General features: G+C 33.0%; 1 protein-coding gene across 1 annotated transcript in view; it reads left to right on the forward strand.

The window, feature by feature from the left end:
* LOC132755324 (apoptosis-resistant E3 ubiquitin protein ligase 1-like) overlaps positions 1-20,555 on the forward strand; it is a 58,131-nt gene that overhangs the window by 32,279 nt on the left and 5,297 nt on the right. Inside the window, exons 6-16 of the mRNA XM_060746181.1 lie at positions 2,963-3,126; positions 4,748-4,916; positions 5,674-5,804; positions 8,641-8,718; positions 9,319-9,460; positions 12,634-12,755; positions 13,445-13,520; positions 16,411-16,523; positions 17,863-18,051; positions 19,254-19,391; positions 20,122-20,310. Of these exons, the coding sequence (XP_060602164.1) occupies positions 2,963-3,126; positions 4,748-4,916; positions 5,674-5,804; positions 8,641-8,718; positions 9,319-9,460; positions 12,634-12,755; positions 13,445-13,520; positions 16,411-16,523; positions 17,863-18,051; positions 19,254-19,391; positions 20,122-20,310 (1,511 nt within the window). The remainder of the gene's footprint in view (positions 1-2,962; positions 3,127-4,747; positions 4,917-5,673; positions 5,805-8,640; positions 8,719-9,318; positions 9,461-12,633; positions 12,756-13,444; positions 13,521-16,410; positions 16,524-17,862; positions 18,052-19,253; positions 19,392-20,121; positions 20,311-20,555) is intronic.

Genomic DNA, 20,555 nt, shown 5'->3' on the forward strand with positions numbered 1-20,555 from the left:
AGTTGTCCTTGAGCTCTAAATGGCCACTGTTGATTCTGACAAAGTGGTATGCGGGGGTATTCACGCCATGATAGTGGAAGTTCTAGTTCAAATTATAGCCCTGGGGTCAAAATCGGCCCCGCCCCAGGGGTCATTGATTTTCACTATATGTACATATAGTAAAAACTTAAAATACCTTCTTGTAAAGACCAAAAAGGCCTAGAGCTTAGATATTTTGCATAAGGCATTGTCTGGTAGACCTCTACCCACATTGTTCAAATTATAAAAAAAAATTGTCTGAATGTACAAGGCATAGAGCTTTGATGTTTGCTTTATTATATCATCTATAGGTCCTCTACCAAAGTTGTTCAAATTTTTCCCCTGGTGTCAAAATTGGCCCTGCCCAGGGGCAGTGATTCTCATTATATACACATTATGAGTAAAGACAGAAAATAAAACAAATGTTTTCTGAATGGGAGAAAGCTACAGCTTAGATATTTGACTTGAAATGTTATTTGGTGGACCTGTATCAAGATTTTTTTAATTAAACCCTTGGGTCAAAATTTTGTCTTGCCCAAGGGGACAGTGACCTACTTTCTTGTCCTTTGATGTACAGCAATGAAATTTTGACCATGTGCACAGTTTTAGTTGTAAAATTGAACTTTGATATCAGGTGACCTAGATTTTGATGATGTGACCTACTTTCTTGTCCTTTGATGTACAGCTTTGAAATTTGAACCATGTGCACAGATTAAGATGTAAAGTGAACTTTGATATCAGCTGACCTAGATTTTGACAAAGTGTCTTACTGTGTTGTGCTTTGATGTAGTCATGAAATTTAGACTGTGTGAAATATGACCTTCACCACCAAATTCACTAGACTCAAGTGCATTGATATATTCATACTCTGATCTTTTATTGGATTAACAACAGATTTAACCACTAATCTGACAATAAGAATTAGATAGGTCAGGGATCTATGCATTATGACAATCTTCAATTGTATAGAAACAAAAAAAATCTGTTCTGTAGTGTTGTATTAATGCGGTGGCATAGCATTTTTCTCAAATGCAATCTTGTTAAATAATGTATTCTAGGAGCATTCTTTACTACACATTCTTCCTCTAATGTTATTGACTTAAATTAAGAAATAAAAAAAGTCAAGCTTTGGCCTTGCTAGGTAGTGACTTTTTAGCTCACCTGTCACAAAGTGACAGGGTGAGCTTTTGTGATCGCTTTTCGTCCGGCGTCCGTCCGTAAACTTTTACTTTAAATTACATCTCCTCATAAACCACTAAGCCAATTTCATCCAAACTTCACAGGAATGTTCCTTTGGTGGTCACCTTTAAAAATTGTTCAAAGAATTTAATTCCATGCAGAACTCTGGTTGCCATGGCAACTGAAAGAAAAAACTTCTAAAAATATCTTCTCTTAAAAAACCCCAAAAGCTAGAGCTTAGATATTTGGCATGAAACATCTTCAAATGAGTGTCTACCAAGTTTGTTCAAATAAAAGCCCTGGGGTCAAAATTGGCCCTGCCCCAGGGGGTCTTTGATTTTTCCTATATGCATATAGTAAAAACTTAAAATATCTTCTTTTAAAGAACCCAAAGAGCTACAGCTAAGATATTTAGCATGAAACATCTTAAAGTGAGTGTCTACCAAGTTTGTTCAAATAAAAGCCCTGGGGTCAAAATTGGCCCCGCCCCAGGAGGTCTTTGATTTTCCCTATATGCATATAGTAAAAACTTAAAATATCTTCTTTTAAAGAACCCAAAGAGCTAGAGCTAAGATATTTAGCATGAAACATCTTCTAATGAGTGTCTACCAAGTTTGTTCAAATAAAAGCCCTGGGGTCAAAATTGGCCCCGCCCCAGGGGGTCATTGATTTTCCCTATATGCATATAGTAAAAACTTAAAAAATCTTCTTTGAAAACACCCAAATAGCTAAAGTTTAGATATTAAGCATGAAGCATCTTCTAGTGAGTGTCTACCAAGTTTGTTCAAATAAAAGCCCTTGTGTCAAAATTGGCCCCACCCCAGGGGGTCATTGATTTTCCCTATATGCATATAGTAAATACTTAAAAAATCTTCTTTTAAAGAACTCAAAGAGCTAGAGCTAAGATATTTGGCATGAAACATGTTCGAATTGGTGTGTACCAAGTTTGTTCAAATAAAAGCCCTGGGGTCAAAATTGGCCCCGCCCCGGGGGTCATTGATTTTCCTTATATGTATAAAGCAAAAACTTAAAAAATCTTCTTTGAAAAAACCCAAATAGCTGGAGTTTAGATATTAAGCATGAAACATCTTCTAGTTAGTGTCTACAAAGTTTGTTCAAATAAAAGCCCTGGAGTCAAAATTGGCCCAGCCCCGGGTGTTATTGATTTTCGTTATATTTTTATACAAAAAACTTAAAAATCTTCTTTGAAAAAACCTAAATAGCTAGAGTTTAGATATTAAGCATGAAACATTTTCTGGTAATTGTCTACAAAGTTTGTTCAAATAAAAGCCCTGGGGTCAAAATTGGCCCCGCCCCAGGGGTGTCATTGGTTTTAACTATATGTGTATAGTAAAAACTTAAAAAATCTTCTTTAAAAAAAACCAATGAGCTAGAGCTTAGATGTTTAGCATGAAATATCTTATTATGGGTGTCTACCAAGTTTGTTCAAATAAAAGCCCTTGGGTTAAAATTGGCCCTGCCAAAGGGGGGGGGGGGGGGGCGGAAGGAGGGGGTAGATTGTTGTTTTTCATTATATGTGTGTAGTAAAAACTTAACATCATGAAACATCTTCTAATGGGTGTCTTCCAAGTTTGTTCAAATAAAAGCCCTGGGGTTTAAACTGGCCCCGCTCCTGGTGCCTTTATACAGGTGAGAGACCTCAGGGCCATCATGGCCCTCTTGTTTATTTATTTGTTTGTTCATGTACATTTATGATACATTTTTACTATCATTATATAAAGGTATGTGTATATATCATTAACAGGTCCAATAGATGCTACAAAGACAGGTTTTATGAATTACACATCAACTGTTGTCTGTACACAAGACAATGCCTATCCTCTTACTATAGAAGCCAGGGATTCTTTCGGAAATCTAGCCTCATATAAACCTGATCAAAACAACTATTTCAAGATCAAAGTCACTGAGGTTGGTTGTCTTTTTCATTTTCTTGATTTTAACCCTTTCCCCCATGAGCATATTGTGAAAAATGGCCATTTTCACTGAAAAGCCTCCTCTTACAAGTTCAAACTGCTATGAAACTATGACAAATGCTTCAATACTAATCAAACTTGGCACAAATGTTGACTGGACCATTGCCTTTGTAACGACATGCTCAGTTTTAAATTTCCTGTTACCATGGCAACAAGGGGACATCTCAAAATTGCCAAAAATCACTATTTTGCCTCGATTTTTTCCATCAAAATTTATTTCAAAGTGCTGCAACTTCTCAAGGGATTGAGATAGAGTCAAAGGCTTTTCAGCGTTGGTTACACGTTACCTTATGATCGGCCTGGGGTCATTTTAAGCCTCTCACAAGTCCAAAATTTTCTTGGCGATGAGGGGGACACCGCCCCCCCCCCCCCTTCAAACCCCCCAAACAGAAGGGGGCACATCCCCCTTCTGGCAACCCCCTGATGTATCTTTTGGATGGGGGGCGGTGCCGAAAAAGAGCTCACTTTTTTTAGCAACATTTCTCAAACTAAAACATGTGTTTGGGGCCCAAATAGGACATTTTTTCACTATTTCAGGCCTAAAAAAAGGGGGGGGGGGGTTGAAAGTGCGTTGTTTCGCGTATATATGAGGTAAAGGGTTAATTAGTTATTGTTGATGATGGATTTTTTTTCTGATACATGATTATCTTGAAAATTACCAGCCGTTGGAATATGTTGCGTTGCCAGGAAATTTTATTTTTGCTCTTAAAGTATATTTTTTTGCAAAATGACCTTTTCTTAAGCTATCAATGCCATCTGCTGCAGAATTATTGTTAATAATTTTGATGTTCAGTTAGTAACTAGTTACTGACCTTTAACAGAAGCTAGGCTTGTTTTATGATGCAGCAATACATATTTTAGGCATACTGAGCCTGTAATATCACCAGATTATATGTCAAATTTATCACTCTCTGATCAACATTTAGACAAGGTTTCATATGAATATTATAGTACCAGAAGCTAGACACTCAGACTACAGGTTAAATACCACTAAATGTCAACTGCAGCGATTTCTGTAGATATCTCATGTCATTTGCATTCATTTCTTCCCTAGAACATTGCCATCAAAGCATCATAGTTCCATTTAACCTATACCTTACTGAATTTGTGTAATGGATTTGCCCTGCTTTCAATTTTGATCAGTCCATTTAAAATTAAGGGGATTTCTTTTTTGTTGATACAACAATTGTGTTACCTCCAGTAAAGAGTTAGGTGTGCTTTACACGGGTGGTAACGGCCAAACACAGTGTCAGCAATGAATAAGACATGAAAAGTGTGAGTTTCAAAATTAATTTAAGACTAAAAACTTACTGAATTTAAAATCTTTGTGTTTTCTTTATCTGATTTTGTAGGACATGTACTGTCTTCATGTCATATACATTGGTTATTATCTTGAAGGTTTCTTCTGGTCTCTACATTTATTTCTAGGTTTACACTGACAAAATACAAGCTCATTTGACTATTTTCCTTTTATCTTTAGCCTTTTTTCTTATTCTAAAGAATAGAGTATTGTTATATTATTGTTATATTTGTTTTTTGCTATGTTTGTTTTTCAGTGTGGCACTAGAGTAAAGCATGTACCAACAACACAGATATTTTACAATGCTCGACAAAAGCAGCTGTCCATGCAGATCAAGATGGAAAAAGTGGGTTGTTACCAGGCAACCGTATCCTATGGTGATATTAACTTAAAGAATGGAGATTTTAATATACTAGTTCTTAGCAGTAAGTCTCCTTTTCTTAATATCTATATATATGAACATTATTCAACATCAACATCTATTATACATGTGTATCAACATCTATTATACATGTGTATCTTATATCAATCTTTTCCCTTGGTGGGGGAAGGGGTTGTGATTGGTACACAGTTAAAGCTACAAGACTGTAACATAGATATAATTCTTTACCTTAAGTACAATGAATTAACATTATGACAATACTAGCATATTATAACATACAAACCGGTACCATTGGCCTAGTGGTTAAGGCATCCGCTTAGGATCAGGAGGTCGAAGGTTCGAGCCCCACGGGGAGCGTTAATTCAAGGATGAATGTTTCTCATGGGACTTGTTCCGAAATGGCCGCTTCGTGAGCCGCGAGGTAGTTAAAATGAATGGTAACCGATTTCTATCTGCCTGGCGCCTGGCATAGTGGTAGGAGTTGGGAGGTACATGGTATGCAGCAAAAGGTGTCTCATAAGTCAGAAATGGCTGGCCCTTTCAGTAGGGAGACACTATAATAAACAAGACCTTTACCTTTATTTTTACAATATAAAACTCTATAGCTAAGTAGTTCATGAAAACTATGTATTTCTTGTAAAAATACTTCTAGGGCACTACTGTGAAATAAGTGGTACATGTATATCCAATCACTTAATCAAAATTCAAATTCTTGACAGTTCTGTTACAGTGCTTTTATCCTAGTGAAAAAGCTGACAGTTTGTGAGAAATAAGATGTCAAGTTATATAAATGATTTCAGGCGATGATTTGAGCTATGTGGAGAAGAATATAAACAAGTCACATAATATCTGGTACGAGGCCAGGCTTATAGAGTGTAATAATGAGAAACTCTCTAAACCAAAGAAAGTTTTTATCTATATAACTCCAAAGGTACGTATTTGTATATATACGACATGTATAAATATGATGCTTAAGGATTTTACAGGAATTAAGTTCAAATTAATGTAAAATTATTTGTATTACGTGATATGATTAGGCCAGAAAATGTTGAAATAAAGCAAAGTCATAACATTTAATCCATGAAGGAAGTTCAACAAGTTAAGGGGCCATTACTTATGCAGAATCTTAGAACATTGGTTACATTTACAGCAGATTCCAAAACTTGACAGAAATTTGGAAAACAATAAAGAACACCATGCTAAATATGATAAATTGAACTTGTCCATTTTTCAAGGACAAAACCATTCATCATTTACAGGAAACTTTTCAAATAATTCTGTATTGACTGCATAGCAAACAGTGCAGACCATGATTTGAGGGCAGAACTGTACTAGCTGGTCTTGGTCTGCACTGGTTGCTAGGGTATAATAAGTTGATGCTTAAGCAGGCTTAGAGATAATGTAGAATTAGATATTTGTTTAGCGATCATCTTGTAATGTTTTATCATTATCGATTATTTCATGTTCACATGTTAGAATTTTTTTTCTATCTCAGCATTTTCATGTTTTGTTGTCTTTTAATTTGAAAGATTCCAGATAATTTCTTTTTCTTGGATTATAAAAAAATTAATGTATTGAAAATGTCAGGTTTTACAGGGAGAATTGAATTTGTAATTTAAATAAATAGAATATTTCAGTCAACAACAAAAACCCTTTGAGATTCTAATACAAAACATGCATGCTATAATATAAGGTGCAGCAAGTTCATTTTAAAGTTCATATTTGATTTTGATCACAAGAAGAATTATTGCTAGATATTTTATGAATAAAGATATTTAGTATGAGTTTATAATTATGAATAGTCTCTATGCTTCAATCTTTGACCGAGTGTTAACTTCAGTTTTTGAAAGAGCAGATCATCTTAAAAATAATTCAGCAAAGTAATGTCCCTTTTTAACTAAGACTTCTGTACTGGTTAACCTTTTTGTAATTTAAATAAATAGAATATTTCAGGGTCAATTTTCTCAAAACCTATCTGTTAGTTATTCAATTTAAACTTGATTGATTTGTTCACTTTCAAAAAATAACACAATTTTTAAAGGGCAACTATTTCAAAATTTCATTTTAAAAAGTTATGCCTCTTTCATACTTAAAATACTTTGCTTATGTCTGTCTCTCCAAAACTGTTCAAGATACATCGTGTTCACTTTAAACATGGAGTATTTGTTTGATATAAATGTGAAAGGCATTTCTTAGAGGCATAATATCTTGAAACTCATTTTTGCTCTGTTATTTATACCCCCGCACAACAAAGTTGTAAGGGGGGTATACTGGAATCAGCTTGTCCGTCCGGCTGTCCGTCCGTCCGGCCGTCCGTCCGTCGGTTTTTTCTTGTCCGCCCAATAACTTAAGATTCCTTTGACCCACAGTCTTCATATTTGGCATGGAGGTTAGTCATGATTAGTAGATGACCCCTATTGATTTTGAGGTCACTAGGTCAAAGGTCAAGGTCACAGGGGCCTTGACTTCAAAAAGCTTGTCCGCCCAATAACTTAAGATTCCTTTGACCTACAGTCGTCATATTTGGCATGGAGGTTAGTCATGATTAGTAGATGACCCCTATTGATTTTGAGGTCACTAGGTCAAAGGTCAAGGTCACAGGGGCCTTGACTTCAAAAAGCTTGTCCGCCCTATAACTTCAGATTCCTTTGACCTACAGTCTTCATATTTGGCATGGAGGTTAGTCATGATTAGTAGATGACCCCTATTGACTTTGAGGTCACCAGGTCAAAGGTCAAGGTCACAAGGGCCTTGACTTCAAAAAGCTTGTCTGCCCAATAACTTAAGATTCCTTTGACCCACAGTCTTCATATTTGGCATGGAGGTTAGTCATGATTAATAGATGACCCCTAGCGACTTTGAGGTCACCAGGTCAAAGGTCAAGGTCACAGGGGCCTTGACTTCAAAAAGCTTGTCCGCCCTATAACTTAAGATTCCTTTGACCCACAGTCTTCATATTTGGTATGGAGGTTAGTCATGATTAGTAGATGACGCCTATTGATTTTGAGGTCACCAGGTCAAAGGTCAAGGTCACAGGGACTTTGACTTCAAAAAGTTTGTCTGCCAAATAACTTTAGATTCCTTTGACCCACAGTCTTCATATTTGGCATGGATGTTGATCATGATTAGTAGATGACCCCTTTTGATTTTGAGGTCACTGGATCAAAGGTCAAGGTCATAGGGACTTTGACTTCAAAAAGTTTGTCCACTCATTAACTTAAGATTCCTTTGACCCACAGTCTTCATATTTGGCATGGATGTTGATCATGACTATAAGGTGACCCCTATTGATTTTGAGGTCACTGGGTCAAAGGTCAAGGTCACAGGGACCTTGACAAAAAAAAGCTTTTCTTCTCAATTGCTAAAGAATGTCCTGTCCGCAATGTATTGATTTTGACATTTTCACATTTGAAGCATGTAGAATACATAACTTAGCAATGCACTGGCTTAGTAACCTGAGATTTAGCAGGGAGGTTGTCCTTGAGCTCTAAATGGCCACTGTTGATTCTGACAAAGTGGTATGCGGGGGTATTCACGCCATGATAGTGGCAGTTCTAGTTTCATTTTTTTTTTTTTTATATTGGCTTTTTTGTCAAAAAACATTCAAAGGTATCTTCTTTTTGTTTCCCTTATTATTTTGCCTTTTACAGATGGCCAACAAATAAATTTATTTTTTAACTTAAATGACTTAGGCTTGCAACAGAGTTCAACATAATTTGGATGGTATTTAAAAACTTCATGGAAATGTTTTATGTTGATATTTTCAGCAACTGAAGTTAAAAGAATATTTTCTAAAGATCATAGGGAAGAAATTGTTTACATTCAGAGTGTGTCCTTCAACAAAGGTCAGTAATAATATACATATTTACATTGTTTTTTATGTGCTTGTTTCTTTATTTATAAGATAGATATCAGTCTTGAGTGCATTCTTGTAAAATAGTTTGAATGTGCAGGAATATTATCATGAAGGCTTATAGGCCTGAGTGATTAATTACAAAGCATTTGAACTATAAACTGTCCATTATTATTCTATAATGGAAGAAAAAATATCTATCTCCATTCTAACATGCTAAAAAAAAAGAAAATTGATAAAAATATGTTGAACTACATTGAGCGCAGAAGTGATTTTCCCTTGATGTCATATGGCGTGTAAGCATTTGTTTTCATGCTATGCATATATTGTGCAATAATGCACTGGATCATCCTATTTGTTTGATACGGAAACAGTTTGAAGCATGTTAGAATGTATATTATATGTGCACATTTTCATTGTCTCAAAATTACTATTTTTTTTATGGAGAACATATTGAATAAATTTTATGAAATCTGATGTATTAAAACATACTTCAAATGTATTTTTCTTTTAAAAAAGGAATACTTGCTATAAATTAGATTATGCTTATTAATAGAAGATGTTTTTAATGTTTGTATATATTACATTTCAGTTTGCATTTAGTGGTTTCAGTAACCAGTTAAACAGTCATATATTCACTATAGATGACGGGGCTCAGGCTCCGGTAGTACTAGCTGCTAAAGATAGAAGTGTCATAGCAGCTACATTTACCAAATTTTTACTCCGAAATATAGGTAATTATACATTACAAAATATGTAGTGATGTCATATAATATTAATGTTTGGAAATCTAAGTGAATTCAAGGTGCAAAATGTTAATTGGATATTAAAGGCACATTATGCCTCAGAAAATCCATATTTTTTAATTCTTTAGAAAAGTGAAGCATGTGTAAAATAATATTTTGATAATGATTAAAAGAGCATGTTAGATGTTAAATAAGTGAAAAGATAGCTCTGAACATGCAGTAATGTGTTGAAAAGGTATCAAAATGTAAACAAAGTAGTATTTTGACTTCCATACAAAATATTAATTCACTGTAATTATACCAATTGCCAACTTTACAAAATCAGCATAAGATGAATTATGTATATGGCAAAAGGTTATTTTAAGGGGAACTGTAAAACGATAACTAAAATGAAATAAAAATGTTTTGAAAAATGAAATAAAACTGATAGAATTTCTGAAGCATAATTGGCCTTAAAAGTTAAAATGCTGTTGCTTTGTGGTTTAGTGCAAACATATTTATCTTGTCTTAAGGACGTTTTTGGTAGTTTTCATCTAGACATATAGGCAAAATTAAAACTGTTAAATAGAATTTCTTTAAACTTGGCATGTTGTTAGAATATGATAATAGAAACATTTTAAATGGAAAAAGAATTGGGGTCACAGTTCTCATTTTCAAGTTATCTACCCTTGAAATGGACTTTTTCGTTAAATTCAAGGGCAGATTTTTTAAAATGAAGGGAAACAATACACTTTTTTTCTTATTTTCATGAAGCTTACCTTCGTTTTAGTCGATAGGCAAAATTTCAAGAACGAATTTAGAGTGGATAGTTTTTATTTTCACTTCTTCTTTTAACCTGTGCATTTTTTATTAAAAAAGAGCGGATTTTTTAAGAATTGAAAGTACCTTTATTTTATTGAAAAGAAAAACAACAATATAAGGAATTGCATGTTATTATGTATTGTCCTCAACAATAAAAAGAAAAAAATAATCCAGAAGTAAAAACAAAGATTTCATTTAAGTATGTATAAGTTATCTTGACATGACCTCAAATAAGTAGAAAATTCTGATTCAGGGACAGATAACTCAAAAACGAGAACGGTACCCCTAAATTTTTTTTCGCTTAAAATGTTTCTGTTATCATATTCTAACAACATGCCAAGTTTAAAGAAACTCTATTGAACAGTTTTAATTTTGCCTATATTTATTACTAGTATCCTTTAAAGGAACTTGGTCACAAGAGTATTTAGGACAAACAATTTTACTTAGATTTATCTCTCGTTTCTGCACTCTTGAATTGAATTCTCATTCTCATATGATCACAACATTTATCTAAAGTTTTTTAACCATAATTTTCTCCAAACATTACAAACAAGCATTGATTTCATTTAACCATTTTCTTTGATCAGTTGAGAAATCAGAGGCCACTGACATCATGTTAAATCCCCCAGAAAATACATTGTTTTCCAAGCCTCATTAATTCTTCACACATCAAACATTTTGTGTCTTACCACACAACAGGGAGACAGTTCTCTTAACAAATGTTATTGTATTGTATAGAACTTTGTATAGAATTTTGTCTTCAGAGAGTCTGATACAAACTTTGATACACAATATGTAAGAACATTAGCCTAGATGAGAATATGATAGGGTTATTATAAGAGTACAGTGTATCTTGATATAGGACACATATTTAAGTTCAGTGGATTTTGATTATATAGGATTTCATAAAATACAAATATATGCCAAATATAATCCATTCTTGTTAAAGTCACAGAATTAGAAAAATCTATTGTAATAATGATTCTTTTATCATAATTTACCTCAACATATTGAAACTATAATTATATTCAACTGTAGCAAGATGCCTTACATCAGCAAAGTCACTCAAGATCACATTCATATACATGTACAATACTGATATCATTGTGTCAGGTGCTATAATTATATACACATATGATACATTCAATAAATATAGCAAAATATGTACAGGTACAAAGAGGCGTCTATGGCCAAATGGTTTAGGTCATTGACTTCAAACCACTTGTCTTACTGTTGACTCATATCTGGACATGGACTTTCTTTCATATGAGGAATCTTAACATCTAGCTAGCTTATAGAACGTTGGTGCCTGTTTTTGCCTGAAATAATGCACAGAAAGGCACCTGAAGTCTTCCTCCGCCAGTAAAGCTGGAAAGTCGCCAAATGACCTATACTGTGTTGTTGCGATGTAAAGCCCAAACATTCAATGAAGATGTTATAAGTGACATATAACTGCTGAATATCTGATACATGCCTGTTGAGCTTATTATCCCCCGCCGATAGATCGGGGGATATTGCTTTGGCGTTGTCCGTCCGTCCATCCGAATTTCGTTTCCTGACTAGTTCTCTGCAACTACTGGCTGGAATTCAACGAAACTATGGGAATCATCAATATCAAGATGTGCATATCATCAGCTTGTTCCGGTCAGACCCTTTAACTCAGAGTTATGGCCCTTGATTAGTTATGCAGTATGCATATAGAACATAATATTTTCGTTTCCACACTACTTCTCTCCAACTACAGGCTGGAATTCAATGAAACTTTATGGAACCTTAAATACCAAGAGGAGATGCGTAAATCATCGCCTTGTTCCGGTCAGACACTTTAACTTAGAGTTATGGCCCTTGATTATTTATGCAGTATGCAACCAGAGCAATAATCGTTTCCGTGCTACTTCTCTGTAACTACTGGCTTGAATTCAACAAAACTTTATGGGAACCTTCAATGTGCATATAGCCGCCTTGTTCCGGTCAGACACTTTAACTCAGAGTTTTGGCCCTTGATTAGTTATGAAGTATGCATATAGAGCAATATTGCTTTTTCTTTGCAACTGCTGTATTGATTTCAACAAAATTTTATGGCAACCATGGATACACAAAGGCAATTTACATTTCATTGGCATGTCCAGATATTACTATCTAACACAGAGTTATTGCTCTGTTATTGCCCTGAATATTTATCAAGTACAAAGAATATTACTGTTTATGCCATGATAAATATATAAATAAAGCCTAATGTCTTCAGTTGTTGTGTTAGTAATAACCAGTACTCGGCGGGGGATATAAATTCAACGAATTTGCTTGTCTTGTTATTGTAATGTTACAAAGTGATTCAAATTTCATTATTTAAATATTACCAGGTGGTTCTGAGACATTTCAAGACAAACAGACATTTTTCTATCACGAGGTTCGAACATTACATCAGCGAAGAAGTTACAGTACCACTACATTGAAAATTGATAGAGGCAAATTATTGCAAAGTGTGAGTATTTTTAAAAATCTTTCAGAATTTCATTTTTACATCAGTTTACTAGAGATGTTAAAAGAGATATGTACTCTCAAACAAATGTTATCACATACAATAAAGATAAAATATTTCATTTGTATGGTTTCCTTCCTTTGTTTTCACACAGATACAGATGCAAAAAGACAGCATTTTTGCCTTTAATACCTCTTATAACATGATTGTATTTTTGCTATTAAAATAGCTTGAATCAATAGATTCTGGTTTCTTACTTTGATACACCAATCAGTTTGCATCACTAAATACACTATAAATCCATGTGTACTTAGTTTTGAAATAAATATTAAATCAGCAGCAAATTTATGGTTTGTATGTAAACCTTGGACATTTTTTATCTAACCTGCATGAGTGTTTTTAATATGGGTTTAACACATAAAGTCTCTAGATCATAAGTTAAGTACAGTAATTAACATACATAGTTTTTCTTTTGACAACTTTACCCTTAACTGGCTATATTTGTGTAATGGATTAGCCCTGCTTGCAATTTGGAACAATCCATTCAAAGTTTAAGGGATTCAAATACAGAAATTGAGCTACCAACACTATCTATAGAACCTGGTCATAGTAATGGCCAAGACTAATCAGTTTCTGTTTTAGAATGTACAATGTTAAATATGAAACAATTTTTTATCACTTTTTTATTTCAGTCCTATAAAGCAACAAAAAATTTTGATGTTTCGGATTGGTGTAAAAACTTTGAGATTAATTTTGTTGGAGAAGAAGGTAAGTAGGTTTTATTCAATGAAATTTGTATAAAGTGGGACTATTTGGCCTAGAATGACAGCACTTTAGCTATTGCACTATAGATCCATTCAATAATATACATGTAACTGATCTTTCTGGAAGAAACTTTGCAGCATAAGAATGTCTCTTATTTCATCCTTGTGTATTTTCCTGTTTTAGATATTATAGATATTTTACAAACATCCATGAAGCCATAATGGTTAATGTTAGTAAAATCTGATATTAAATTTGATTATATCTTATATTGGAACTTTACCTTGCTAATTGTATGTAATTGACATACTCTGCTTGGAATAGATCATTGTTGATTTTACCTAATTTTAATATAAATATGCTAATATTAAGCGGTCAGAATTATGCATTCAATACCTTAGAACCCTTGTCCGACTGCATGGATTTATAAACTGGCTTGATTCCATACTTACGGGGAAATCAATGGCTGAGTGATTAAGGTAGTTGACTTTAAACCACTTGCCCCACACCGCCAGGGATGTTTAATTCTTTCATGTGAGGAAGCTATCCAGCTAGCTTATAGAACATTGGTGGCTGTACTCAAATGCCCATGTGTGCCTTAAATAATGCACAGAGGGGTATCTTAGGTTTTCCTCCAGCAGTAAAGCTGGAAAGTCTCCATACCACCTTTACTATGTTGGTACCACATAAAACCCAACCTAAAGAAAAAGAAACAAAATGATTCTATACTGGTTATGTTGGCCAGTATGTGTATAATCTAATATAATATTTGTTAAGGTCGAGGGAGTTCAGGAGAAGGAAAGTCTATAGATATGATTATTTTGGTTCTAAGATAATGGTTTTATATTATAACAGTGATAGATGGGGGATATTGTATCATTTTGGTCTGATGTAGAAAATACTTGTACTCATGCAATATATAGATGTATAAAGGTTACTGACAGACAGGATTATTTATATAATGTTATACTTATCATAGACTAGGATGTATAAATACAGGATAAATTAGATCAAATTAATGTACTATTATTTAGGACCTGGGACCTTTGGGCTTATTCTTTAGGACCTGGGGCCTTTGGGGCCTTGTCGGTTTTGAAAGCTTTTTACATATATATATATAAATGAGGATTAATACTGTATTGAAGATAAAAAGTTTCATTTTGCCAGGGTCTTTCAAATTTGAAAGACCCTGATTTTGCACAAAATTATCAGAATTTTTAACACCTAATTCATTGAAATTATTGGAATATGTGTACTTTATTTTGTAAATATTCAGCTTTGAGAAAACTTGTGTTTTTATTTTTTACTTAAATCTTGAAAAAATCATGTTGGTTTTTTCTCATACATCCCTGATAAGATCATTATTATAGTTCAAATTGTCTATAAAAAAAACTGTCTTGTAATGATTAGATGTGTTATATATACAGGGTACAAGACAAAAAGTTTTAATTCATCTGAGCGTGAGACACATCTTGTGATATTTTGCACATTCTGGAAAAATCTCTCAGTGCCAATCCCCCGCCATCTGCTATAGCAGACGTCATCTGTCCTATGTCATGATTTTGTCAGGCTTCGTAATTTGTCCGGATATAAGATAAATATGATAAACTGTTTGTCTGGAAAAAATGAATATGAATGTTTCATTGTTGTTTTTGGTGGATTCATACTTTTTGTATCATAGCCGAGATTACATTTATTTAATTATTAAAAAGTAATAATGTATCTTTAAATATTATGGATTTAAAAGATTGAGGAGTATTTTGATTTGTAAAAAGAAATGAAAAATTCTCATGCATGTAACACAAGTTATTAATTTGATCATATTTACTTGCTTAGATGTTATTTGATTAAAATAAACTTAGGGTAAAAAAATTTTATGACAAAAACAAGGTATGCATTTCAGATAAATAACTAAGTAAGGGAGCAAACTGTTATTTAAAATACCAATTTGTTCAAGAATTTGCAAATAAATCTGTCATGTTCATAATTAATCTTGTCAGATTCAATTTGAGCATAAATTTGGATGCCTTCACTTTACTTTAGTTTATACATGCAGTTAGTAAGTAAATTAAATGAATGACTGACTTACTTGACATAATGTTATTTTAATACACATATCTCAATCTTATTTTGTCTAAATAAATAATTGTCTCTCTGCTTTATTAGGACATTTTTCGTTTTTCATGAAAATATGGAATATATTTTCACGAAACATGATAAAATGCCACATATTTTCACAAGCCAGGACAGCAAGTGAAAATATGCAGCATTTTATCATGTTGAGTTAAAATATATACCATATTTCATGAAAAACGAAAAAAATAATCCTTTTATTTAATTTCATTATCAAAGAAAAATGGTTACGAATCCCCTTGCTTGTTACGCAACTGCAATTGTACAGCGCACAGAAATATATTGATTCTGTATTTGCACGCGCTGTTTGGCGTTACATGGTGACGTCATGTAAACAACTCTATAAACGTCTGTACAGCTTTAATGGCTGAATTAAAGATATTGGTGTTCGAATTTATTTTCTCAGACCATTTTCTTTCATTCTAGATAGTTTTCAAAACAAATTTCAACAAAAGTTGTTTTTTATTAATCAGATTTTTTAAACAAAATGGCGAAAGAAATTCCTTAAAATAAATATGAGTTTCGACTCCGTTCACTTTTATATTTATATTTCATATTTATTTTTTACAAACATGAAATATATTTGACTGATATAGCACCAAATTTCATGGGTAAAATTAAATAATCTCATATTTTAAGGTACATAATACTAGGAAGTTTCAATCAAGTGTGTTGTATCATATTGTAAGGCATATAAACTCTACCAGTTTGCTTATAGTCTTAGATATAGGGTAGAGGTTGTTCATATGATGATATTTTTTAGGTTTAGATTGGGGTGGATTGAGGAGAGAATGGTTCGAGTCTGTATGTACACAGCTGTTTGATCCAAGCATATCAGGACTGTATAGGAGATTCTCTGATGATAGTCAAGGTTTGGTGAGTAGGAATATTTACTTCTGTATTATAAAGGCTACATTATTATGACATAGATGGATTTAAATTTTAAATGATAAGTACATTTTACATGAAAGGAAATGAAGGCAAATGGAGCTGTAGATATTATTATTTATATGTTAGCCATCCATAATGCCTAGGGTTTGAGTGCATTGATATAGTTTCAGCAATTTTGGTCTAGTCAATAGCTATGGCTTCTGGCAATAAATTGTTTAATTCATATCTGTTGGACACTCCTATTGGTTACTTATTGTTTAGTATGTGTGATGTCTGTATTGACCACACTTATAAATTGTTGTTTTTATCAAAACAATGTTATAATATTGTTCAATTATAAATAATCTTTGTCAGCTTATTGACACTGTGTTTAGTATGTAGAAAAACAGGGTTATTTTTAATGACCAAGTTTCTATATCTTACGTGAATTTATTCTAACAAATCTGTTGAATGGCGACAAAACTGAGTGGTTAAGGCGTCAGACTTGTAATCTAAGGATTGCTGACCGCATGGGTTCAACCCTGTCAGGGGCAAATTTGTATCCTTGAGCATGAAACTTTACATTCATTGCTTAGTACGGGTTGGTTCCAGGAACGTTTTCGACAGTGTTTCAATAAGCTTACAGCTTCCAACACAATCAAACTAAAATAAATTTGTATAAACTAAATCTGTTATTAACTAATAATGTATAATGGATAGAGTGTCAAAATATAAATTATCTGGTATTTGAGATAAGAATATTAAAATATTTAACCCTAAATCTGCTGAAATTTCTTAATTGGACTTGTCCATCTTCCCTATTTTGATACTGTTCCATTATCAATTATGGGGATATGAAGATGAAAATTTGAAGCTGGTTAGCCAACAGAATAGAGCCTGGTCAGGTTACCAGTTTATGCAGGCTGGCCTGGCTCTATACTGGTGGTAAAGGCTAATCACTTCCAGTTCCAGCAGGTAAATGCTTATGTAATTTCTAGACCAATGTAATATCAATATATACTTTTTTTAATGATAATTTTCTATTTCGAGAACATGAACATATATTTTACCATAATACATATCCACTCCTATCCATAGCGTGCAGACAGAAAGAAGGAAATAGCCTTGTTTGTAAATAATCAGTAATAAGCATAGGCAGAGGCAAAATCGTGATCATACAATGTAATGTTCTGTTTAATGTATTATATAGATTTTTTTCTCGGTTTAATTAAGCTGTCTAGACCATTTGGTGAATTGATAAGTGTTTATTGTTCCATCAGGCAATATATGGCTTCATAGTAACAATAAACTGTAATATCTTCACTCATGTCTTCTTTATTTCCAGGTTCATCCAAATAGCACCAAGACGGATGATGATCTCAAGATGTACGAATTTGCTGGTAAAATTGTCGGGAAATGTTTGTACGAGTCTGCACGGGGATCCACGTATAGGCAGTCGTACAGACAACTTGTTAAAGCAAGATTCTCACGGTCCTTCCTTGCTCAACTTATTGGTCTCAGAGTACATTATAGAGTATGTACAGTTATATGTTCACATAGGTTATAAATGACAACTGTATGTACAGTTATATGTTCACATATGTATGTTATAAATGACAGCTGTATGTACAGTTATATGTTCACATATGTTATAAATGACAGCTATATGTACAGTTATATGTTCACATACATGTATGTTATAAATGACAGCTGTATGTATAGTTATATGTTCACATACATGTATGTTATAAATGACAGCTGTATGTATAGTTATATGTTCACATGTGTTATCTGTATGTACAGTTATATGTTCACATAGGTTATAAATGACAGCTGTATGTATAGTTATATGTTCACATGTGTTATAAATGACAGCTGTATGTATAGTTATATGTTCACATACATGTATGTTATAAATGACAGCTGTATGTTCAGTTATATATTCACATGTGTTATAAATGACAGCTGTATGTACAGTTATATGTTCACATAGGTTATAAATGACAGCTGTATGTACAGTTATATGTTCACATAGGTTATAAATGACAGCTATATGTACAGTTATATGTTCACATAGGTTATAAATGACAGCTGTATGTACAGTTATATGTTCACATAGGTTATAAATGACAGCTGTATGTACAGTTATATGTTCACATAGGTTATAAATGACAGCTATATGTACAGTTATATGTTCACATAGGTTATAAATGACAGCTGTATGTACAGTTATATGTTCACATAGGTTATAAATTGCAGCTGTATGTACAGTTATATGTTCACATAGGTTATAAATGACAGCTATATGTACAGTTATATGTTCACATAGGTTATAAATGACAGCTGTATGTACAGTTATATTCTCACATAGGTTATAAATGAGAGCTATATGTACAGTTATATGTTCACATAGGTTATAAATGACAGCTATATGTACAGTTATATGTTCACATAGGTTATAAATGGCAGCTGTATGTACAGTTATAATTATGTTCACATCGGTTATAAATGAGAGCTGTATGTACAGTTATATGTTCACATATGTTATAAATGACAGCGTATGTAAAGTTTTATGTTCACATAGGTTATAAATGGCAGCTGTATGTACAGTTATATGTTCACATATGTTGTAGATTACAGCTAATTGTACATAATACATTTTGTTATTCTTGTTTAAATTCATTTAAAATTTGGTATTATACTTACATTTGTTCTTGTTTATTACGTATATTACAGTATTTTGAGACAGATGACCCTGAGTTATACAAAACTAAAATCAAATATATAGAGGAGAATGATATAGAGGGTATGGAATTAACTTTCTCAGAGGAAGAATACAGTGTTGGTGTAAATGGTGGACATGGTATTGTCAAGGTAAGATATGATAATTGAGGTGAATCACAATACTGCTATGTGCATACATATGCCCGTATCAGTAACTTGAAGGCATACAGTTATACTGTTATCTGTCTGTATTTGTTACAGACAACTACAACCTTAGTGTTACATTCATCATTCTGTTAGCCAGAATCGTCATACTCCATACAACACACTTCTTGACATAATTTTCATTTTGATTTCTTGAATAGGTTATCTATGATTAAATCTTGGAAGTGTTTGATTATGGAGCATCAGAGGTCAGTATGTAGGTCACAAGTTCAAACTGATGGAAAATTTTATGAGACTCTACTAAATAAAGTTGAAATATTTGTTGTTTGGCATATATCCAAAGTAAATCTTGATATGTTTTGTCATAGATATATACATATACTCTCAACTTTATTAAGTCTGAGACAAAAGGTTGTTATTGTCTCATGTGAGCAATGAATAAAAGGGCTAAAAGGGTCATTGTGGTTCTATCTGTTTATAATGTCTGCTGATACATATGAAGTAAAATCATTGTAAGTCTAAAACAGTCACCCCTAATTGGCTGATAGCAAATTGGTATATCCATAATTGGCTATGGAGCAAATTGGTATACATGTATTAATTACACTTAATATTTCACTCCTGTATTATCAGGACATGAACATTTTTTTTTTGTGACCTTTAATATAAAATTAATGTGAAGTTGAAAGAGAGTTTTATTTAACTATTGATACAGGTTATAGATTTGGTACAGAATGGCTCAAAGATTCCAGTGACAAATGATAACAAGTTACAATATTTAGATCATCTAGCCCAGTATAGACTAGCCAACACAGTACGGGACCAAATTGATAGTTTCCTAAAAGGACTCAATGAGTTAATACCGGATAATCTACTCAGTATATTTGATGAGAATGAGTTAGAGGTAGGTGCTTTTTCTCTTTCAAATACTATGTAGCAAGAAGTTTCAATTTCCCTATAAAACAGTGTCAAAGTTGTCTTTTTACAATCACACTTAATATTTCTTGTGCAAGTTGGTATCTTGAAAACCATTGAAAATAATTGATTGAAAATTCACACACTTGTTCCCTTTGATTAATTAACATGATGGGCACAGGTCCCATAACTAGTTGTATATTTACAGAGTTATGTCCCTTTTCTTACTGTCAA

The sequence above is a fragment of the Ruditapes philippinarum genome, unplaced genomic scaffold, assembly GCF_026571515.1.
Source record: "Ruditapes philippinarum isolate M1 unplaced genomic scaffold, ASM2657151v2 ctg1047_1_1_1_1, whole genome shotgun sequence".
NCBI lineage: Eukaryota > Metazoa > Mollusca > Bivalvia > Venerida > Veneridae > Ruditapes > Ruditapes philippinarum.